This window comes from Oncorhynchus gorbuscha, linkage group LG12, assembly GCF_021184085.1.
Source record: "Oncorhynchus gorbuscha isolate QuinsamMale2020 ecotype Even-year linkage group LG12, OgorEven_v1.0, whole genome shotgun sequence".
NCBI classification, from domain to species: domain Eukaryota; kingdom Metazoa; phylum Chordata; class Actinopteri; order Salmoniformes; family Salmonidae; genus Oncorhynchus; species Oncorhynchus gorbuscha.
The window spans coordinates 27,945,781-27,970,840 of record NC_060184.1 but is presented as its reverse complement, the minus strand read 5'-3'; the positions used below and the strand labels follow the sequence as shown (position 1 = coordinate 27,970,840).

General features: G+C 45.9%; 1 protein-coding gene across 1 annotated transcript in view; it reads right to left on the bottom strand.

Annotated features, from left to right (window-relative positions):
- Positions 1–25,060, bottom strand: part of tnfrsf21 (tumor necrosis factor receptor superfamily, member 21) — a 53,058-nt gene that overhangs the window by 19,523 nt on the left and 8,475 nt on the right. Inside the window, exons 2-4 of the mRNA XM_046291697.1 lie at positions 24,107–24,764; positions 13,698–14,270; positions 4,494–4,759 (exon numbers count right to left, since the gene is read on the bottom strand). Of these exons, the coding sequence (XP_046147653.1) occupies positions 4,494–4,759; positions 13,698–14,270; positions 24,107–24,764 (1,497 nt within the window). The remainder of the gene's footprint in view (positions 1–4,493; positions 4,760–13,697; positions 14,271–24,106; positions 24,765–25,060) is intronic.

The window sequence follows — 25,060 nt, the reverse complement described above, 5'->3', positions numbered from 1 at the left end:
AACTTTAAAAATCAGATATCTGAGCAGCTAACTGATCGCTGCAGCTGTACATATTCCATCTGTAAATAGCCCACCCAATCTACCTACCTCATCCCCATATTGTTTTTATTTACTTTGCTGCTCTTTTGCACACCAGTATCACGACTTACACCCCATCATCTGCTCATCATCATCTGCTCATCTATCACTCCAGTGTTAATCTGCTAAATTGTAATTACTTTGATACTATGGCCTATTTATTGCCTTACCTCCTCATGCCATTTGCATATAGACTTTCGTCTTGTTTCTATTGTGTTATTGACTGTATGGTTGTTTATTCCATGTTTAACTCTGTGTTGTTTCTGTCACACTGCTTTGCTTCATCTTGGCCAGGTCGCAGTTGTAAATGAGAACTTGTTCTCAACTAGCTTACCTGGTTAAATAAAGGTGAAATAAATGTTTTATTTTTATTTTTTAAATGCAGTATTACATGTACGTGCTGACACACACACAACCTGGATCAGCCTCTGTCCTTTCCTCTTCAGGCTCCTTGCCTTACAGCTATGATGAAATCACTCTATTGGAATGAGAGAGTCACAACTTTCAGACTTGTTTTCGAGTTGCTGTGCATTTTGTTGCCAACCTATTTTGCTACCTGACAACTTTACGTTTTTTACTTTTTAATTACCGTTTATATTTTTGTTTTTTTCCCTCAACTTTTTCACTCCGGACGCTTTATCTGGACACGATTCGTCAGGACCTCCAACAGCCGAAGCTAAGTAGTAACATTAACATGATGCCTTCTAATTGCAGTCACTGTACTCGCCTTACGGCGAGGATAGCTGTGCTACAAGCCCAGCTTCAGACGCAATCGTTAGGCAAGGGTAATTTCAGTGTAGGAAAGGATGAAACAGCGTCTGTGCCACCAGTAAGTACAGATAGTAGTATAAATCCCCTGGCACAGTCCCCGCAGCCGGACAACTTTCTCATGGCTTCTGGAAGGAAATGCTGTAGGAACACTCAACCGGTGTCGCTCATTCAGCCGCCAGAAACTTTCAACCGGTTTTCCCCATTAAGCAGCAAGTCGGAGTCAGAGGCCGAGTCTTCTCTGGTCTCTACTCCTCGCATTACGGGGTCTGAAACGCCGAAGCTTCCCGCCATTAGCTCTGACAAATTGAAAACCCTAGTCATTGGCGACTCCATTACCCGCAGTATTATACTTAAAACTAATCATCCAGCGATCATACACTGTTTACCAGGGGGCAGGGCTACCGACGTTAAGGCTAATCTGAAGATGGTGCTGGCTAAAGCTAAAACTGACGAGTGTAGAGAGTATAGAGATATTGTTATCCACGTCAGCACCAACGATGTTAGGATGAAACAGTCAGAGATCACCAAGCGCAACATAGCTTCTGCGTGTAAATCAGCTAGAAAGATGTGTCGGCATCGAGTAATTGTCTCTGGCCCCCCTCCCAGTTAGGGGGAGTGATGAGCTCTACAGCAGAGTCTCACAACTCAATTGCTGGTTGAAAACTGTTTTCTGCCCCTCCCAAAAGATAGAATTTGTAGATAATTGGCCCTCTTTCTGGGACTCACCCACAAACAGGACCAAGCCTGACCTGCTGAGGAGTGACGGACTCCATCCTAGCTGGAGGGGTGCTAGGAAAATGATCCAAAAATGATGCAGAAAAATTAATCCATGCTTTTGTCACTTCTAGGTTAGACTATTGCAATGCTCTACTTTCCGGCTACCCGGATAAAGCACTAAATAAACTTCAGTTAGTGCTAAATACGGCTGCTAGAATCCTGACTAGAACCAAAAAATTTGATCATATTACTCCAGTGCTAGCCTCTCTACACTGGCTTCCTGTCAAAGCAAGGGCTAATTTCAAGGTTTTACTGCTAACCTACAAAGCATTACATGGGCTTGCTCCTACCTATCTCTCTGATTTGGTCCTGCCGTACATACCTACACGTACGCTACGATCACAAGACGCAGGCCTCCTAATTGTCCCTAGAATTTCTAAGCAAACAGCTGGAGGCAGGGCTTTCTCCTATAGAGCTCCATTTTTATGGAACGGTCTGCCTACCCATGTCAGAGACGCAAACTCGGTCTCAACCTTTAAGTCTTTACTGAAGACTCATCTCTTCAGTGGGTCATTTGATTGAGTGTAGTCTGGCCCAGGAGTGGGAAGGTGAACGGAAAGGCTCTGGAGCAACGAACCGCCCTTGCTGTCTCTGCCTGTCCGGTTCCCCTCTTTCCACTGGGATTCTCTGCCTTTAACCCTATTACAGGGGCTGAGTCACTGGCTTACTGGGGCTCTCTCATGCCGTCCCTGGAAGGTGTGCGTCACCTGAGTGGGTTGATTTACTGTTGTGGTCATCCTGTCTGGGTTGGCGCCCCCCCCCTTGGGTTGTGCCATGGCGGAGATCTTTGTGGGCTATACTCAGCCTTGTCTCAGGATGGTAAGTTGGTGGTTGAAGATATCCCTCTAGTGGTGTGGGGGCTGTGCTTTGGCAAAGTGGGTGGGGTTATATCCTTCCTGTTTTGCCCTATCCGGGGGTGTCCTTGGATGGGGCCACAGTGTCTCCTGACCCCTCCTGTCTCAGCCTCCAGTATTTATGCTGCAGTAGTTTACGGTCCTTCTGTAGCTCAGTTGGTAGAGCATGGCGCTTGTAACGCCAGGGTAGTGGGTTCGATCCCCGGGACCACCCATACGTAGAATGTATGCACACATGACTGTAAGTCGCTTTGGATAAAAGCGTCTGCTAAATGGCATATATTATTATATATTATGTGTCGGGGGGGCTAGGGTCAGTTTGTTATATCTGGAGTACTTCTCCTGTCCTATTCAGCGTCCTGTGTGAATCTAAGAATGCGTTCTCTAATTCTCTCCTTCTCTCTTTCTTTCTCTCCCTCGGAGGACCTGAGCCCTAGGACCATGCCCCAGGACTACCTGACATGATGACTCCTTGCTGTCCCCAGTCCACCTGGCCGTGATGCTGCTCCAGTGTCAAATGTTCTGCCTTATTATTATTCGACCATGCTGGTCATTTATGAACATTTGAACATCTTGGCCATGTTCTGTTATAATCTCTACCTTGCACAGCCAGAAGAGGACTGGCCACCCCACATAGCCTGGTTCCTCTCTAGGTTTCTTCCTAGGTTTTGGCCTTTCTAGGGAGTTTTTCCAAGCCACCGTGCTTCTACACCTGCATTGCTTGCTGTTTGGGGTTTTAGGCTGGGTTTCTGTACAGCACTTTGAGATATCAGCTGATGTACGAAGGGCTATATAAATAAATTTGATTTGATTTGAGAGAGTATCAACTGGGGAGGCAGTGAGATTAGCAATGTTTGGGGCTCACCACCTGTGGTTTGTGTAAAAATAACCCAGTCACGGAGCTTAGCTCCAAACTGTGTCTTAATGAATAAACAAGACTGTAGTGGCAGCAGGAAAATGCATCCTCTCCCTCCCTACTTTCCTCCCTCTCTCCCTCCTTCCTTGGCTCCATTCCTCCCACACATAAGACAGCCAGCCCACTCTGGCGGAATCACCACACACAGACCTCCTTTATGACTCACACGGCTGGGGAAGTCTTATGTCAATGGAACCACACAGTTGAAATTTATAGCTCTCTAAGGAGGAATAGCATACGTGTAGACCTACAGTACACTCTGTCTGGTACCAATGAGGCACATGACGGATGTATGATCATTTCCTGGTGGTTTTTTACTCTCACGTCACTTACACCACATGACCCGGTGCTAATATAATGGAATAAGGAGAAAACCTGTAGTAATGGCCAAATGTTTACTGAGGGAACATGGGAGACGAGCGAGGGAGGAGCCTCCAGCACACTATGCTCCCTACTCCTGTGTTTCTGCTTTCCTATTCCCTCCCTCACCAAATGATGTATTACCTGCCATCTCATCCACCATGGATTGAGATAAACCACACCATATATTACCAACATTATTAAGTGGTGATGACAAGCATAATTACAAAAGGCAGCCTGTAAGATATTGACGGGTTTCAATATATTTCCTAAGAGGACTATGACAAGCCCTTAACTGTAAGAATCTAACCTTGAGCAGATAAGGACACTGGACATGGGGATAATATGAAATGTATCTGACAGAGGGGAGAAAGAGAAGAAGAAAAAAGTGGACGGCGATGAACGATCCACTGTTCCCTCTGACCTCTATAGCGCTAGGAGGCCAAGCCAGGACCAGGACAGTCAAAAGGGCACTTAAGGCAGGAGGGTTGGCCACCCCGCTTGTGACTTCTTTAAAACTAACGTTGGCATCCCATATGTGATTTCTATGTTTGTGTGCATGTGAAGTGACTTGGTACACTGGAGATTTCATGAGATAATATGAGAGCCTGAAGACTCATAAGTGAGGAGTGTCATTTAGTCCAAAGAGCCCACCTGTGATTCAAGATGGGTGAGTACACTGGGATACATAACATATTATTTATGCCAGAGATTCAAGGTACTGTAGTAGAGCATACCTGAGGATTGTCTTCCATGACGCCCCGTATCTTCTCCACCACATCGATGCGGCGGTGGCGGTGCAGGGCGTTGATGAGCTTGGCCAGGTTAGCGTCCCCGTCGCGGATGGTCCAGTGTTGCAGGGCAGCGTATGCCCGGTCGTGGTCCGACTGGTAGCCATTGGAGAAGGCTGCCACCTCACGCTCTGTGGCATTGGCCAGGGACTGGTACATGTCGATCCACTGGCTGCCAATCTGAGCTGCCACCAACTTCAGGATGTCCACACCTGGGTAAAGAGAGGAGACGACAGGTTATTGTTATGCAATGTGTGGAATGGACTGGAGCCATGGATGAACAATGGAAGTCCCTCTTGACTATTAAGTCACATGGATCCATTGTTGATCATGTGACATCATATGATCATTTAACCCATTTTGCCTTTGCAAGCCTTTTGATTTATTTACAGTAATTATGCCCATTAACTACTGAGAAGTCACATTAAAAAGCATGCAATTATATTACATGATTTCTACTTAATTTTATGGTCAGAACAGTTCAACGCAACATCCAACTAAACAACCTACATTGCTAATAAGATACAACAACAAAAATAATTGGGTCATCTTCAACCACACTAAGCCCTTGTTCCTTTCTTATAAAATGAAATTTAACAAATGATCTAACATTTGAGTTGTAGAGATGTAGAGAGTGAGTGTGTATGTGAGTGTGCACATGCGTGTGCGTGCTTGCACTTGTGCTCACATGCGAGTGTGTTACATAAGGGGTTATGACCTCTCCGTTACCATGAGCCTGAGGTCTCAGAAGGTAAACAGAACTGTTTTAGCTGGTTAGCGCTCATGAGGAATGAGCTAGTGGAATCCAGGAATTCACTCTCTGAAAGTGATCTGTCACAGAGCGTTACCTCAGCAGATGCATCTGAAGTTCACCACTACCCTCCACCTCTTCACAACCCAGATCAAATCAAATGGTATTGGTCACATACACATGGTTAGCAGATGTTAATGCAAGTGTGGCGAAATGCTTGTGCTTCTAGTTCCGACAGTGCAGCAATATCTAACATGTAATCTAACAATTCCACAACTACCTAATACACAAATATAAGTAAGGAATGGAATATATACATATCAATATACGGATGAGCAATGACAGAGTGGTATAGGCAAGATGCAATAGATGGTATAAAATACAGTATATACAGTACATATGAGATGAGTAATGCAAGATATGTAGATCTGGACACCCTGTCCAAACAGACCAAGCGTGACTACGTCCTAAGACATTGGCAGCTCATAAAGCTGAATTGGTCTCAATCAGATGGAGGAAGTGTTATTTTCAGTATGTTAAGACAACCTGCTGGGTTCAATGACCCTTGAGGTCATCGCCTGCCTGTCCTCCTGTCCAGCCTTTTGTGCTTTAAATTGAAGAAGCATTTTTGGTTCCAGGTAGAACCTTTTTGGGTTCCATGTAGAACCCTTTGCACAGAGCATTCTACATGGAACCCAAAAGGGTTCTACCTGGGACCAAAAAGGCTTCTCCTATTGGGACAGCTGAAGAACCCTTTTGAACCCTTTTTTTATATGAGTGTAGGCGTGTGTGAGAGTGGCTGGTGCTGACACAAAGGCCTCTCTCTTCTGTTCATGGCAGCTAGATGACATACAATGCATTTTTACTGATGATTGTGCTATGTAGGCTATGTGACAGGATTGAGAAAATGCTGACTCGCTTGGTTTTCATGTAAAAATAGTACTTAAGCGACCTCAACTTGTTTTGTGTGAAACGATGCGAGCGGAAAAAGAGAACATGGGGTTCTCCTCCTCACCACAGCCTTGCTGAAGCTGATGGATCTTATCTGAAAGATATCATACACCGCGCCCTGCCTGGCTGTCTCACTTCTGAGGGACGCAGCAGAACATGTTGACTTGCATATACAATAATAGAAATATGTCTGGGGAAAAAACTGTCACTACAGGGAATTTACCAGGCGTCAATACTCTAATTTATATTCAGACTGCCAGGCAGACATTTAACGTTACTAGGTGTTATAACTTCACTCAGTCAAAACAGAACATGATCGCTTCAAAACAGGTGTAGAAAAAAAACCATGTCTGTGCCATCCCTGCAGGCATAACCATATTCAATTGAAAGACAAGTCTGTGCATCATAATTCAACTTGAATTACAACCCGTCTTTGTGATCGTCTCCAACCCCTCCAGGTGTCGCCCATCTTCACCATTATCCACTGTGTAGTTATACCTGTGTTCTCTGTCTGTTGCAAGTTCGTTTTGTTTGTTCAAACCTACCACCGTTTTCCCCCTTGCTCCTGTCTTTGCTATAGTTCTTGTTTCCTAGTTTCCCGGTTTTGACCATTCCTGCCTGCCCTGACCCTGCCTGCCTGCCGTCCTGTACCTTTGCCCTACCTATCTGGATTACTAACTTCTGCCTGACCTGACCCTGAGCCTGCCGTCCTGTACCTTTACCCTACCTATCTGGATTACTGACCTCTGCCTGACCTGACCCTGCCGTCCTGTACCTTTGCCTCACCTTTCTGGATTACTGACCTCTGCCTGACCTGACCCTGAGCCTGCCTGCTGTCCTGTACCTTTACCCCACCTTTCTGGATTTTGACATCTCCCTGCCCTTGACCTGTCCTTTTGCCTGCCCCTGTTTGAGTAATAAACATTGTTACTTCGACACTGTCTGCGCCTTGGTCTTACCTTAAACCTGCAGTTGTAGCTGAGAGATTGACTGTAAGCCAGCGGTGGTTGGCTTATCATCTGGAAGAGACCCAAGGCTCCACTACAGTTGTCCTGCCCGGAGGTTCAGTGTCATGCCACGGAATGACTTTGTGTTGAACGATGAGACCGACAGGCCCTATATACAGTTGAAGTCGGAGGTTTACATACGCTTAGGTTGGAGTCATTAAAACTCATTTTTCAACCACTCCACAAACTTCATGTTAACAAACAATAGTTTTGGCAAGTCGGTTAGGACATCTACTTTGTGCATGACACAAGTCATTTTTCCAACAATTGTTTAGAGACAGATTATTTCACTTATAATTCACTGTATCACAATTCCAGTGGGTCAGAAGTTTACATACACTAAGTTGACTGTGCCTTTAAACAGCTTGGAAAGTTCCAGGTAAGGATGTCATTTCTTTAGAAGCTTCTGATCGTTTGAGTCAACATCATTTGAGTCAATTGGAGGTGTACCTGTGGATGTATTTCAAGGCCTACCTTCAAACTCAGTGCCTCTTTGCTTGACATCATGGGAAAATCAAAAGAAATCAGCCAAGACCTCAGAAAAAAAATTGTAGACCTCCACAAGCAATTTCCAAATGCCTGAAGGTACCACGTTCATCTGTACAAACAATAGTACGCAAGTATAAACACCATGGGACCTCACAGCCGTCATACCACTCAGGAAGGAGACGCGTCTCCTAGAGATGAACGTACTTTGGTGCGAAAAGTGCAAATCAATCCCCGAACAAGAGCAAAGGACCTTTGTGAAGATGCTGGAGGAAACAGGTACAAAAGTATCTATATCCACAGTAAAACGAGTCCTATATCGACATAACCTGAAAGGCTGGTCTGAACTGTTTGGCAATCGCCGAAGAACACCATCCCAACCGTGAAGCACGGGGGTGGCAGCATCATGTTGTGGGGTGCTTTGCTGCAGGAGGGACTGGTGCACTTCACAAAGTAGATGGCTTCATGAGGAAGGAAAATTATGTGGATATTTTGAAGCAACATCAAGACATCAGTCAGGAAGTTGAAGCTTGGTCGCAAACGGGTCTTCCAAATGGACAATGACCCCAAGCATACTTCTAAAGCATCCCTCCAACCGCAAAATGGCTTAAGGACAACAAAGTCAAGTACTGGAGTGGCCATCAAAGCCCTGACCTCAATCCCATCGAAAATGTGTGGGCAGAACTGAAAAAGCGTGCGAGCAAGGAGCCCTACAAACCTGACTCAGTCACACCAGCTCTGACAGGAGGAATGGGCCACAATTCACCCAACTTATTGTGGGAAGCTTGTGGAAGGCTACCCGAAAAGTTTGACCCAAGTTAAACAATTTAAAGGCAATGCTGCCAAATACTAATTGATTGTATGTAAACTTCTGACCCACTGGGAATGTAATAAAAGTAATAAAAGCTTAAATAAATAATTCTCTACTATCATTCTAACATTTCACATTCTTAAAATAAACTGGTGATCCTAACTGACCTAAAACAGGGATTTTTCTACTAGGATTAAATGTCAGGAATTGTGAAAAACTGAGTTTAAATGTATTTGGCTAAGGTGTATTTAAACTTCCGACTTCAACTCGCGTGACAGTTGCTTTAGGGGAAACAATTATTTTTTTAAAGTGACAGAGCTTGGTTAGGGAGAAATTCCCTCTCTGTTTTAGTGGGATATAAGTGGGATATAATAGATGACCTACATAAATCTAATCCTGCGATGTCAGCTTCCTAAACCTCCAGGCATATGAACGCAGCGGTGGCAGATTGAATATAAACAAACTACAGAATGCCTGACCTAAAATGACTGCTAGTAAGTAAATAGAGGGGCAGGGTTAATTTATTTTAAACGCTTAAAAGTAAAAAAATACTCCAAATGTAATCTGTTAGTTAGATGTAAAATAGTTTGAGTTCTCACAGTGACGATGGTACATAGATATGAAGCAACAATATAACGTTGCCTGCAGGGCAGAGAAAGCGAGCTACTGCATGTCAGATGTGTAAGGTAAAGGCGTCCGCATGCTTCCCAGCCGAAACGGGCGAGTTGGTGGATATATGATGATGACATTTTGCTACGTTTTTGTTTGTTTTGGACATCGGTAAGGTTTTTTTCCGGTTGTTCGGGCACACACATTTTTTCTTGAGGCAAGCCGAAGTTGGTAGACGAAGTCTATGCCCCTTCGTTGGTGATTGGTCAACAGTTGGGATTCTTCAATAAAGCCTTGTCATTCAATGAGAGATGGCTCGTTTTCATGCACATTTATTCACTGAGAAATAATGCATCTTAGTTAGATGTCAAATTGAATGACAGATTTCTTGAGATATCAAAATCGGACTATTTTGAGGATAATGGCTATGTCGTCTCAAAATATAAAAACAGTACTATTGCTAATTTTTCAAGCAAAGGTTTTTTGAAGGGAGTATGCGACCACACTCGTTCAGCCAAACTGAAGCACGCTGACGCCTTTATTCAACGGGTTTTTCAGAGAGTCACACAATACCAGTGGTGTCTATTCATGGACGCCAAGGGAAGCCAGGCTTCCCCAAAATAACAATAATAACATCAATTATTTTATCTTTCGTCTCTCTGCGTTTCATAATATTCCTTCAATTCACAAGAGGCTGAATGTATCTCACAGGAGAAAGCAACTGAGCGAGTGAAACACCACCCCTCTGTCTCTCTACGTGTAAGACATCTATCTGATACTGTACGGTCCAAACGAGTAGGACTTTGTTGCCGCGTGTGTCGTGGAAATACTTGTTAAAAATATCTCTTAGACACCGGAGCACGTGAATTCAATATAGACTTTATTACAAAGTAACAAGCCAAGCCTGTCCATGGAGCAAACTGCTGGTCCCAGAATCAGAGATCTCTTTACATACAGTTTCAGTATGACACAACATATATAGTCACTCATCTTCATGTATATCATCCACACCTTTTGGTATTCTGACACTATTGTTCCCTATTCTTACTTCTAGTCTATCTACGTCCATCTTTCCTTGGTTTCTCCTCCCCTTCTTGGCACATATTCCAGGCAATAGATTATATTGGTGGTGCAAATGATACAAAAAAGTATACAGACATACAAATATTGCAGGTGCATGTCCAAGGACATCCACAGGACTATGCAACTGCCTCCCTCAATCCCACACTGACCCTGACACACACACACGCACGCGCACACGCACACGCACACACACACACACACACACACACACACACACACACACACACACACACACACACACACACACACACACACACACACACACACACACACACACACACACAACTCCCCAAGCCCACATTGATTGTGCTCACTACTCTTGAGACACACAACACATGCACCGGAAAATCCCCCATACCTGTAACATTGAATGCAAGTGAAGCCAGCGAGCATTAGGCCTCCCTTGACAAAAAATAAATAAATGATACAAAATTTGACAATCAGCTTTGAGCTAAACTGAGTGAACTCAACTGTGAATGGTCCTGGCAACAACAACAACAAAAAGCGTCTCTCCTATCAAATCGCTTTGAGAGCATTAAGAGAAAATCGTCCCATTCCTAAATTAGCGATGGATGGAGTTAGGGATTTGGACTTGTGGTTTTACTTAATTCTCCATACTGGCCAATAATTATAAACAGCAATTTTGATCCAACCACATTGTTATGCCCGAGGCCTGAGGGGATGGAAGTTCAATATTTACAGTAGCTAGATGTAGAAGGCTAATGTTAACTAGCTAACGTTGCTCATGAATGGAAGTTAGGCTAGTGAGCAAGCATTTTAGCCAGTCTAGGACAACAAAAAGTGTGTACTGTATGACAGTGTGATAGACTGTTTCATCAACATGAGAGGAGGATGGTATTGGCGTTTCTCTACGAGTAGGGTGAGTCAGCATGTTTTTCTACACGCACGAACGCACGCACGCACGCATGCACGCACTCACACACACACACACACACACGACGATTATCCAGTACCACAGACTATTATGGGAAGTGGTGGTGCTGTAATATTTCCATTAGAAAACTCCTTTGAGACAGCAAACCAGCCACAGCAGGTCTGAGCTGAGTGGGCTGGATGACAACGAGGACACAAACAGCCCACAATGGCAGCCATGCAGTTTTTCTCCTCCAGTCCCGTTTGCTCTGAGCCTCTCTGGGGATTGTCACTGGTGACAAAGTAAGCTTGTCATCGTAATATTAGAGACAAAGTGGTCACATAAGACCAGCTTGCTGCTTAGTCACTTTTCTTGTTTCAATCTCTTGATTGCCTAGTGCTGTGGTGTCTTGCTCAGTTTTGATCATTTTGTAGAAAATGTTGCTGCCATTCAAATAACACTAAACAACAGAACATGAATGTAAGGTATCATATTCAAATCAATCTGCATTGAAAACAGTTATAATATGAAAGCCTGTTCAAATCCAGGCAGGAAATTACTTTGTCAGATCACAGAGTACACAATGATAGGGACATTTGACAGATTTCCCTAACAAATTGCCCTGATTTCCAAGGCACGTGAATGCAACAGAGCCCACACAGCAGGCCCAACCGGCCCAGTCCTAGCCAAAGCCCAGGTCCATGTGGCCCACCCTGGAGCTGAGCAGCACGGCCACCTGGGTACTTCCCCACCTGTTTGGCGTTCGTAAACAGCAGGCCCACAGGGGGGATTCTTTTCACCCTGCTTGCCCTTCACGCCACTTTCTGGACTCGTATGAAATAATGAGCTATTTGTATGATCTTGCCTTTTTCTTATATATATATATATATGTTTCCCATTCCACTGTTTAGTGTGCCTTTTAACTACTCCAGTAAATAGACATTAAAGCCTTCGGGGTAGCCAATTACACACCTTGGAAGAATTAAGAAACTGTTTTGTTTTGTACTCGAGAGAGTAAATAGCTGTGTAATCACACACATACACGGTCTGAATGTAAAACTCTGCATCTACTTGATAAACATTCTGTAATCCTTTTTAGAACATGCCCTAAATTCTCTTGTTTTTTGAAGTTTCAAATACAATTAAATTCTCTTTTTTGGAACTGAATGTAGATAAACAACGCAGTAAAAGTGAAGATCATTTGTGTATCTGATCTGGACATGTATATAAAAATATTACTACTCTACTATTTATAACAGTAAAGAAAAGTATGGGAAACATTCCTAAATGCTGAAACTATTAACATAGCAGCCTGAATCCATGTGAATGCAAAAGCAGTTTATCATTGAGGACTTTCTTTGAGGAGTCAATTGTTAAAGAAAAAAAGAACAGTCAGATTGCTAACTGAAATACTTTCAAAGGGTATTTTCATGAGTAACAAAAAAGGGAAGTTTAATGTAGTAAGACAATGTGAAGATTAGACTATTGATCATGTTTCAGTTGTACTTTTCTATCTTCGCAATGTCTACATCCCTACTATACATTCCTAGAACATTCTCACGTGGTGTGAGCAGACCGGTACAATGTGCTAAGATCTTCAATTCACACGGTGGGAGCTCTGACCACCGACACTTTCAGCGACACATAACTTTGAAAGCCGCGGCGCACCCAGCGTTCCCCAGCCCTCACTCCACCCTTTCCTGGGGGCATGTGTCTGTGCAATGATAAAGTTGAGCTTCTCTCCAACCACAGAGAACTGGAATAATCTGGTTTGAACTGAACTGCACTGGGTTAGAGCTCTCCCTCTCTCTCGCTTACAAGCGGATGGATATCTGAGGCTGACATCAGGCTGCGGCTGGCGGTATCTTCCTCCTGCCCTCCTGCCCGCCTGCTGCGGTACTGGGGTTTCACTACTGTAACCTAGCAGCCCCATGTGGCCTCCTCGGCTCCCATGGCTACAGACAACCAGACACATCAGAGAGAGAGATACAGACACAGACAGAGAAAGAGACAGACACAGAGCGAGAGAGATATGCAGACAGAGAGCGAGAGAGATAGAGACAGTGAGATACAGACAGAGAGCGAGCGAGACAAAGATAAAGACAGAGTGAGAATGAAAAGAGGAAGAGAAGGAGGACTGAGGGGTGGGTGTAAAGGTAGAGGGAGTAAGGCAGGAGGGGAGGGGGTAAAGAGAGAAGTAGAGAAAGAAAGCAAGACAACAGAGGAAGGGAGAGGTAGAGAAAGATAAAGGGAGATGCGTGTGGGGAGGTGGCAGTTACAGTCTGTTGCAGGCCATGCCCTTGCTTGTGTAACAGCTATACTGTTCTGCTATGTGTCATGTTCTCTTGGGCAGAATGGATTGGATTTAGGTTTCCCCACTGTTACTATAACAGATGGTCGGTCTTCTCGGTTGAAAGTCTCGCCAATATATCGTTGTACCAAAAATGTATTTGTTTGTATGTTTTCTGTTATCTGTCTTTATAAAGTATGTGGCTATACTGTATGTAAAAAAGACTTGATAGCAAAGTTGCATTTCTTTCTATGAACCTTTGAGAGGTAAAATAAAGCGTCCACTCACCCTGTCCGTTGGAGTAGTAGATCCACTTCTCCTTGGTCTGTGTCGGGGGGCAGGTCTTCTTCTGGATAGCTTTCTCAATGATGCTGCTGGGGTCCTGAACCGGTCCCTTCTTCAGCACTCTGGAACTCCTCTTCACGCTGCACACCACGATCACCACCAGCACCAGCAGCAGCAGCAGCACGATCATCCAGGGCAAGTGCTCGTTGATGTCAAAGTGTGTATGAGTGCTGGGCCTGGGGGAGCCCCTTCGCGTGGGCCTGTACCCTGATCTTTGCACACCCTGACCTACCCCTACCTCCGATCCATCCTCTACGCCGTCCATGGCCCGCTTGTTGGCTGCTGGGTGGGTGCGGCGGTGCTCACTGGGCACAGAGTGCTTGAGGTGTGGTGGAGTCTGTGTGGGGTCCTGGGCTCCGGCAGTAGTGGCCAGGTTCAGCACCTCTCCATCTTTGTGGCTGGCCTCGTAGGAGCCTGCTGCGGTGGAGTCCTGGCTGTTGCCGGAGCTGGGTAGAGTCGCCGTGGTACTCAGTAAGAGCTCTAAGACCTCAGAACCTGCTGTCAGGCTGAAGGCATCTAACCCACAGAGACACACGACCACAAATAGAAAGGGAAAGAGAGAAAGGGAGAGGAGAAAGAGCGAGATATAGGGGGAGGGAGATGCGGAGGAAGATAATAAAATTTAGTCAAAATTGTAAAACTTTAATCCCACAGGCAATCTGCTGGACAGCCGAGGAGGGGGAGGGCCACGCCCTGGCCAGACCCCAGCAGTGCTCTCCAATCTAATGTGACACAAGAAGAGCACTAGATTGATCCTTCTACAGCCACCGCATTTATACAGTACTCTACTAAAGATCGAGTGAATTCCATTACAGCTCCAGTCTCAGCAGGGGATGAATGGGAAATTGATTTTGAGTTGAAAAGAGGTCAACAAAATATGCCTGAACACATTCACGTCACTGTTAGTCAATTGACATTGAACTAGATTGACCCTGATAAATGACTATTGCAGGTACAAACGTTGAAGCTACACTGCCTCTATAGTGTTAAAACCAAAACAACCAATAAATAGGGGAGTTGTGTTAACTGCCACTGAACCAGAATCAATATACTGTAAAAATTCCCTTACCCTGAGCTGGAATACCCCTGTCTACGACTACAGTATTAAACAGATTAGCATTTCATTATGGCATCCTATAGGGGGATGCTTTTGGGATTGGCACCTGGATCACAGGTTATCCCTGTGCACAGGTAATTCAGAGGCAAGCTGTGTTACCAGCATCACCATCTCAACTACACGGTTTTCAGTTCTTCACTGCATGGGGACACACTGTCCTGTCTTTGCTAATTTTGTGCAACAACCTCCTTCCCCTCCCCTCTCATTGATAGACACAGTTGAGACTGAGGCATTGCGATCTCTGTAATACGTGTGGAAGTGGAACACCACCTTCAGCTATTCTCACTGAACGAAGGTGCAACTTAGGTGAGAGGCTATTTATCTACACACAAGACAAAGAGCAGTGGCATTAATGGTCTGTTACGGTAGGTTGAAACGGTGAAAAACTACTGACTAAACTGTGGACTAAAGCACCAGCTGAAGAAAACATGTAAGAGAGACTTATACAGTCCTGTGGCTGGAAATACTGTAGCTGCTTCCTTAAGTTCCAGACACCATAGGTTTATTTTGACAGTCTCAAATGTCTATCAACTTGTAAACCATCAGCAACAACAACTAAATAGTTAGTTAGTCTCTGAGAACTACACTACTATTCAAAAGTTTGGGGTCACATAGACATGTCCTTGTTTTCAAAGAAAGCATACATGACATGAGTTGCAAAATGAATAGGAAATATAGTCAAGACGTTGACAAGGTTAGAAATATTGATTTTTAATTGAAATAATAATAATGTCCTTCAAACTTTGCTTTCGTCAAAGAATCATCCATTTGCAGCAATTACAGCCTTGCAGGCCTTCTGCAGGTAATCTGAAGAGATTTCACCCCATGCTTCCTGAAGCACCTCCCACAAGTTGGATTGGCTTGATGGGCACTTCTTACGTACTATATGGTCAAGCTGCTCCCACAACAGCTCAATAGGGTTGAGATCCGGTGACTGTGCTGGCCACTCCATTATAGACAGAATACCAGCTGACAGCTTCTTCCCTAAATAGTTATTGCATAGTTTGGAGCTGTGCTTTGGGTCATTGTCCTGTTGTAGGAGGAAATTGGCTCCAATTAAGCTAGGTATGGCGTTGCAAAATGGAGTGATAGCATTCATTCTTCAAGATGCCTTCTACCCTGTACAAATCTCCCACTTTACCACCACCAAAGCACCCCCAGACCAACACATTGCCTCCACTATGCTTGACAGATGGCGTCAAGCACCCCTCCAGCATATTTTCATTTTTTCTGCGTCTCACGATGTTCTTGTTTGTCATCTGAACACAACCAAGGTAGATTTGTCTGTCCATAACACTTTTTTCCAATCTTCCTCTGTCGGGGTCACCAATACTTAGTGGATTGGGAGGGTTACGGTCCTGAGGAGAGGAGTTGGGTTCTGTCTCGGGACGTGCTGGACCGTTCACTGATTGATGATTTCCTCTGTTGCCGCCAGGATTCCTCCTCGAGTGCGCCAGGAGGCGCTCGGTGAGTGGGGGGGTACTGTCATGTTTTGTCTTATATTGTCTTGTCATTTTGCTTTTCCTTCTGTTCGTTTTCCCCCTGCTGGTCTTTTTAGGTTCGTTCCCTTTTTTCTCTCTCCCTCCCTCTCTCTCTTCTCTCTATCGTTCCGTTCCTGCTCCCAGCTGTTCCTATTCCCCTAATCATCATTTAATCTTTCCACACCTGTTCCCTATCTTTTCCCCTGATTAGAGTCCCTATTTCTCCCCTTGTTTTCCGTTTCTGTCCTGTCGGATCCTTGTATATTGTTCACCGTGCTGTGTCTTTGTATCGCCCTGTCGTGTCGTGTTTCCCTCAGATGCTGCGTGGTGAGCAGGTGTCTGAGTCTGCTACGGTCAAGTGCCTTCCCGAGGCAACCTACAGTTTATGATCGAGTCTCCAGTCTGTTCTCGTCATTACGAGTGGAATTGTTTTTTATGCTTTATTTACTGCTCCGATTTGTCTAGGAGTATTGCATATTTCCTTTACTGGATTAAAGACTCTGTTTTCGCCAAGTCGCTTTTGGGTCCTCATTCACCTGCATAACAGAAGGATCCGACCAAAGAATGGACCCAGCGACTACAGACGCTCGTAACACTGCCGTCGAGATCCAAGGAGCCATGCTCGGCAGACACGAGCAGGAATTGTCTGCTGCTCGTCATGCCGTGGAGAACCTGGCCGCTCAGGTTTCCGACCTCTCTGGACAGTTCCAGAGTCTTCGTCTCGTGCCACCTGTTACTTCCTGGTCTGCCGAGCCTCCGGAACCTAGGGTTAATTACCCACCTTGTTACTCCGGGCAGCCCACGGAGTGCCGCTCCTTTCTCACCCAGTGTGATATTGTGTTCTCTCTCCAACCCAACACATACTCTAGAGAGAGAGCTCGGGTTGCTTATGTCATATCACTCCTTACTGGCCGGGCTCGAGAGTGGGGCACAGCTATCTGGGAGGCAAGGGCTGATTGTTCTAACAATTACCAGAACTTTAAAGAGGAGATGATTCGGGTTTTTGACCGTTCAGTTTTTGGTAGGGAGGCTTCTAGGGCCCTGGCTTCCCTATGCCAAGGTGATCGATCCATAACGGATTACTCTATAGAGTTTCGCACTCTTGCTGCCTCTAGTGACTGGAACGAGCCGGCGCTGCTCGCTCGTTTTCTGGAGGGACTCCACGCAGTGGTTAAAGATGAGATTCTCTCCCGGGAGGTTCCTTCCAGTGTGGACTCTTTGATTGCTCTCGCCATCCGCATAGAACGACGGGTAGATCTTCGTCACCAGGCTCGTGGAAGAGAGCTCGCGTCAACGGTGTTTCCCTGCTCCGCATCGCAACCATCTCCCTCCTCTGGCTCAGAGACTGAGCCCATGCAGCTGGGAGGTATTCGCATCTCGACTAAGGAGAGGGAACGGAGGATCACCAACCGCCTGTGCCTCTATTGCGGACTTGCTGGACATTTTGTCAATTCATGTCCAGTAAAAGCCAGAGCTCATCAGTAAGCGGAGGGCTACTGGTGAGCGCTACTACTCAGGTCTCTCCATCTAGATCCTGTACTACTATGTCGGTCCATCTACGCTGGACCGGTTCGGTGCTACATGCAGTGCCTTGATAGACTCTGGGGCTGAGGGTTGTTTCATGGACGAAGCATGGGCTCGGAAACATGACATTCCTTTCAGACTGTTAGACAAGCCTACGCCCATGTTCGCCTTAGATGGTAGTCATCTTCCCAGTATCAGATTTGAGACACTACCTTTGACCCTCACAGTATCTGGTAACCACAGTGAGACTATTTCTTTTTTGATTTTTCGTTCACCTTTTACACCTGTTGTTTTGGGTCATCCCTGGCTAGTATGTCATAATCCTTCTATTAATTGGTCTAGTAATTCTATCCTATCCTGGAACGTTTCTTGTCATGTGAAGTGTTTAATGTCTGCCATCCCTCCCATTTCTTCTGTCCCCACTTCTCAGGAGGAACCTGGTGATTTGACAGGAGTGCCGGAGGAATATCATGATCTGCGCACGGTCTTCAGTCGGTCCCGAGCCAACTCCCTTCCTCCTCACCGGTCGTATGATTGTAGTATTGATCTCCTTCCGGGGACCACTCCTCCTCGGGGTAGACTATACTCTCTGTCGGCTCCCGAACGTAAGGCTCTCGAGGATTATTTGTCTGTGTCTCTTGACGCCGGTACCATAGTGCCTTCTTCCTCTCCAGCCGGGGCGGGGTTTTTTTGTTAAGAAAAAGGACGGTACTCTGCGCCCCTGCGTGGATTATCGAGGGCTGAATGACATAACGGTTAAGAATCGTTATCCGCTTCCCCTTATGTCATCAGCCTTCGAGATTCTGCAGGGAGCCAGGTGCTTTACTAAGTTGGACCTTCGTAACGCTTACCATCTCGTGCGCATCAGAGAGGGGGACGAGTGGAAAACGGCGTTTAACACTCCGTTAGGGCATTTTGAGTACCGGGTTCTGCCGTTTGGTCTCGCCAATGCGCCATCTGTTTTTCAGGCATTAGTTAATGATGTTCTGAGAGACATGCTGAACATCTTTGTTTTTGTCTACCTTGACGATATCCTGATTTTTTCACCGTCACTCGAGATTCATGTTCAGGACGTTCGACGTGTTCTCCAGCGCCTTTTAGAGAATTGTCTCTACGTGAAGGCTGAGAAGTGCTCTTTTCATGTCTCCTCCGTTACTTTTCTCGGTTCCGTTATTTCCGCTGAAGGCATTCAGATGGATTCCGCTAAGGTCCAAGCTGTCAGTGAGTGGCCCGTTCCAAGGTCACGTGTCGAGTTGCAGCGCTTTCTAGGTTTCGCTAATTTCTATCGGCGTTTCATTCGTAATTTCGGTCAAGTTGCTGCCCCTCTCACAGCTCTTACTTCTGTCAAGACGTGTTTTAAGTGGTCCGGTTCCGCCCAGGGAGCTTTTGATCTTCTAAAAGAACGTTTTACGTCCGCTCCTATCCTCGTTACTCCTGACATCACTAGACAATTCATTGTCGAGGTTGACGCTTCAGAGGTAGGCGTGGGAGCCATTCTATCCCAGCGCTTCCAGTCTGACGATAAGGTTCATCCTTGCGCTTATTTTTCTCATCGCCTGTCGCCATCTGAACGCAACTATGATGTGGGTAACCGCGAACTGCTCGCCATCCGCTTAGCCCTAGGCGAATGGCGACAGTGGTTGGAGGGGGCGACCGTTCCTTTTGTCGTTTGGACAGACCATAAGAACCTTGAGTACATCCGTTCTGCCAAACGACTTAATGCTCGTCAAGCTCGTTGGGCGTTGTTTTTCGCTCGTTTCGAGTTTGTGATTTCTTACCGTCCGGGTAGCAAGAACACCAAGCCTGATGCCTTATCCCGTCTTTTTTAGTTCTTCTGTGGCTTCTACTGATCCCGAGGGGATTCTTCCTTATGGGCGTGTTGTCGGGTTGACAGTCTGGGGAATTGAAAGACAGGTTAAGCAAGCACTCACGCACACTGCGTCGCCGCGCGCTTGTCCTAGTAACCTTCTTTTCGTTCCTGTTTCTACTCGTCTGGCTGTTCTTCAGTGGGCTCACTCTGCCAAGTTAGCTGGTCATCCCGGCGTTCGAGGCACTCTTGCTTCTATTCGCCAGCGCTTTTGGTGGCCGACTCAGGAGCGTGACACGCGCCGTTTCGTGGCTGCTTGTTCGGACTGCGCGCAGACTAAGTCAGGTAACTCTCCTCCTGCCGGTCGTCTCAGACCGCTTCCCATTCCTTCTCGACCATGGTCTCACATCGCCCTAGACTTCATTACCGGTCTGCCTTTGTCTGCGGGGAAGACTGTGATTCTTACGGTTGTCGATAGGTTCTCTAAGGCGGCACATTTCATTCCCCTCGCTAAACTTCCTTCCGCTAAGGAGACGGCACAAATCATCATCGAGAATGTGTTCAGAATTCATGGCCTCCCGTTAGACGCCGTTTCAGACAGAGGCCCGCAATTCACGTCACAGTTTTGGAGGGAGTTCTGTCGTTTGATTGGTGCGTCCGTCAGTCTCTCTTCCGGGTTTCATCCCCAGTCTAACGGTCAAGCAGAGAGGGCCAATCAGACGATTGGTTGCATACTACGCAGCCTTTCTTTCAGAAACCCTGCGTCTTGGGCAGAACAGCTCCCCTGGGCAGAATACGCTCACAACTCGCTTCCTTCGTCTGCTACCGGGTTATCTCCGTTTCAGAGTAGTCTGGGTTACCAGCCTCCTCTGTTCTCATCCCAGCTTGCCGAGTCCAGCGTTCCCTTCGCTCAAGCGTTTGTCCAACGTTGTGAGCGCACCTGGAGGAGGGTGAGGTCTGCACTTTGCCGTTACAGGGCACAGACTGTGAGAGCCGCCAATAAACGTAGGATTAAGAGTCCAAGGTATTGTTGCGGCCAGAGAGTGTGGCTTTCCACTCGCAACCTTCCTCTTACGACAGCTTCTCGTAAGTTGACTCCGCGGTTCATTGGTCCGTTCCGTGTCTCCCAGGTCGTCAATCCTGTCGCTGTGCGACTGCTTCTTCCGCGACATCTTCGTCGCGTCCATCCTGTCTTCCATGTCTCCTGTGTCAAGCCCTTTCTTCGCACCCCCGTTCGTCTTCCCTCCCCCCCTCCCATCCTTGTCGAGAGCGCACCTATTTACAAGGTACGTAGGATCATGGACATGCGTTTTCGGGGACGGGGTCACCAATACTTAGTGGATTGGGAGGGTTACGGTCCTGAGGAGAGGAGTTGGGTTCTGTCTCGGGACGTGCTGGACCGTTCACTGATTGATGATTTCCTCTGTTGCCGCCAGGATTCCTCCTCGAGTGCGCCAGGAGGCGCTCGGTGAGTGGGGGGGTACTGTCATGTTTTGTCTTATATTGTCTTGTCATTTTGCTTTTCCTTCTGTTCGTTTTCCCCCTGCTGGTCTTTTTTAGGTTCGTTCCCTTTTTCTCTCTCCCTCCCTCTCTCTCTTCTCTCTATCGTTCCGTTCCTGCTCCCAGCTGTTCCTATTCCCCTAATCATCATTTAATCTTTCCACACCTGTTCCCTATCTTTTCCCCTGATTAGAGTCCCTATTTCTCCCCTTGTTTTCCGTTTCTGTCCTGTCGGATCCTTGTATATTGTTCACCGTGCTGTGTCTTTGTATCGCCCTGTCGTGTCGTGTTTCCCTCAGATGCTGCATGGTGAGCAGGTGTCTGAGTCTGCTACGGTCAAGTGCCTTCCCGAGGCAACCTACAGTTTATGATCGAGTCTCCAGTCTGTTCTCGTCATTACGAGTGGAATTGTTTTTTATGCTTTATTTACCGCTCCGATTTGTCTAGGAGTATTGCATATTTCCTTTACTGGATTAAAGACTCTGTTTTCGCCAAGTCGCTTTTGGGTCCTCATTCACCTGCATAACAGAAGGAGGAAGTGTTTTGCGGGTACTATTTAATCAAGCTGACAGTTGAGGACTTGTGAGGCATCGGTTTTTCAAACTAGACACTCCAATGTGCTTGTCCTCTTGCTCATTTGTGCACCGGGGCCTCCCACTCCTCTTTCTATTCTTGTTAGAGACCGTTTGCACTGTTCTGTGAAGGGAGTGGTACACAGCGTTGTACGAGATCTTCAGTTTCTTGGCAGTTTCTCACATGGAATAGCCTTCATTTCTCAGAACAAGAATAGACTGATGAGTTTCAGAAGAAAGTCTTTGTTTCTTGCAATTTTCAACCTGTAATCAAACACACAAATGCTGATGCTCTAGATATTCAGCTAGTCTAAAGAAGGCCAGTTGTATTGCTTCTTTAATCATTACAATAGATTTCAGCGGTGCTAACATAACTGCAAAAGGCTTTTCTAATGATCAATTAGCCATTAAAAATGATAGACTTGGATTTGCTAGCACAACGTGCTATTGGAACACAGGAGTGATGGTTTCTGATAAATGGGACTCTGGCCCCCTATGTAGATATTCCATTACAAATCAGCCGTTTCCAGCTACAATAGTCATTTACAACATTAACAATGTCAACACTGTATTTCTGATCAATTTGATGTTATTTTAATGGACAAAAAATTAGCTTTTCTTTCCAAAACAAGGACATTTCTAAGTGACCCCAAACTTTTGAACGGTAGTGTATGTTGCCATAGTAACATTTTCAATGAGTAACTACTTTTGGGAATGAGTAGAGTCTTCTCTGACCCCCAAAAAACTGTTTAACATTTTTCACATACAGTATGTGACTCCCCACCTGGATTCGGTCTTACAATGTGTAGCAAAATCTGAAATTAGTTTTTTTACATTGGATAAATGTAGAGACTCGGAGCTACAAAGGGACAATGGGAAAGTAATTCTGCATTGAAAGTTGATCAACTTGTAAACTCACTTTTGAGAAAATGGCCTTTGAATGTTTTGGTATCTAGTGAAGAGCTCTTTGTCTACACCCATTCAGCATCGTTCACACCTTCTTAAGCTTTAGCCCCACCCATCTCGCTTCGCTCTCGGAGCACACACTTGACGCTCTGGCCGATGATTTGTTTGCCTCTGGATAACATGAAAACAGCCTAACCAGCTCTGCTGGCAAGAATTTCCTTACACTTTTTGGCAGACTTTTCCTGACACTGGCCATATTCAACGTGTGTTGTACACACATCACGTAAAGTTAGCTAACGAGCCAGCCAGCTAACGTTAGCTAGTTAAACAACAATGAACAGTTCCAACAATGACACAGTGCTGGGAGCTAACCAACAAGGTTCAATGTTAGCTAGCTAACAATAGGCTCTAACTAGAAAAGCAAACGGCTCTGGAATACAAATAATAACGTCAGCTAGGGAGCCAGCTAGCTAACACTAATGTTAGCTAGCTAGCTAAGACATATACAGTGGGGCAAAAAAAATAGTCAGCCACCAATTGTGCAAGATCTCTCACTTAAAAAGATGAGAGGCCTGTAATTAAATAATTTGCACAAAAAAAATCCTACAATGTGATTTTCGGGATTTTTTTTCTCCTCATTTTGTCTGTCATAGTTGAAGTGTACCTATGATGAAAATTACAGGCCTCTCTCATATTTGTAAGTGGGAGAACTTACACAATCGGTGGCTGACTAAATACTTTTTTTTGCCCCACCGTAGTCTATATTATAGACAGCCTAATATTTGGTTAGTAGAAAAAAAGAGTAACGTTTCACTTCAATGCTTATATGGGTTTCCGATGAGAAACCTTTGTGATATTTTTCAATATGACCTGTTAGGCTACATAACACTTGGCTGTTGGGATGAAAAAACAACAGCCACTACAAAGGAACGTATCTCTCTGTTGAATGTATAGCCTTAATGGCTTCCCCTGGTCTTCCTAAGCGTGTGATGTGTCTAAGTAAAAGGGCAGCCGTTTACCCAGTTTATTCCACTTTCCCCTCGATAAGCAATTACAGAACAAATGTACAGACATGACCTTTGTGGACAAGAGTGAGAACAAGCAAGTGAGGAGTTTGGGATTGAATGGAAACAACAACATGTTTTCCACCAAAGCAGTGTTGTCTATGACAAGATCAAACATGTCACTTTATCACTGTACAGTACCTATTGGCCAGGTCAATGTTTGATATGACGGACTACATAGGGAGAATAACACCATGTGGGGACATTTTGTTGAGGAACACAAGCCTGTTCTACAGTCTGGGCTTCCCCTTGAGTTTTTACATGAAACAACCCACTTGAGGCGATGTCTGGAGTGATACTCAAATTAAACACATAGCAAAATAGCCTGGGTGGGGGAGCAACAGATATATATTTGTTTAGGGAGTCACGGCACTGCCTTACCTTTGTGTACTGGGCCAGCTGAGGAATAGGAGGGCTCCTGGATGAAGGTAGACTGTGCAGGTCCCGGGAGGGTGGGAGAGTTGGGAGAAGCAGGTCCACAGATGTTGTCTGTCTCTCTGGTGCCTGCTGCCAGTAGGGGCAGACCCTGGGCCAGACAGTCTGTGTGTGTCCTGCACCTCAATACACTGGAAACCACATCCGAGAAGCTCCCTCGCGTGCACACCTTACAGCTCACATCCTCCACCTCGCTGCCCCTTTTCTTCACCCCTGAGCCCACAGGGCACAGGAAGTGGGGAGTGCAGGTGTCCCCCTTGGCGAAGGTGTCCGGGGGGCAGTTGCAGACCCGGTCCATGGTGGCCGTGCAGGTGAACTTCTCAATGAGGGGGGCACGGCAGGGCCTCCTGCAGCGGTGGCATTGCTGAACCCCGTTCTCTCCGCGCGTGAATGTGCCCTCGCCACAGCGGCTGCACTCCCTCACGTTGGTCTGGTTGCAGTGCCTGGACACGAAAGTTCCTGCGGGGCACTTGTCACAGACCAGTTGACTGCCCGTGCTTTGGTCTGTGTGGTAGTAGTGGCGGGCAGACAGGGCCACTATCTCAGTGCCAGGGCTGGGTGTCAGAGGCTGGCTAGAGGCCTCACCAACCACACTGTACAGTAGCTGAGAACAGAAAGAAATGACAACAGAGACAGTGTTGAGCTTAGACAATGTACTGCCGAAAAGATGGCAACACATAGAGTCCCAGGTAGAGACCCAGGCCACAGCTCATTTACCAAATAAATGGATGTGTGAAGTCACCCCACCTCATTGTCGATTTTTTGTTCTACAGAAATAACATAAAATGCAGAAAAGCTGCTGTTGTGGTCAATGTACATGTAACCAGGTCAAAAATCCCAACCCTACGGTTTGTAATTCTCCCATGTAGGGAAATACAGACTGCAAGAAGAGCCCTGTGG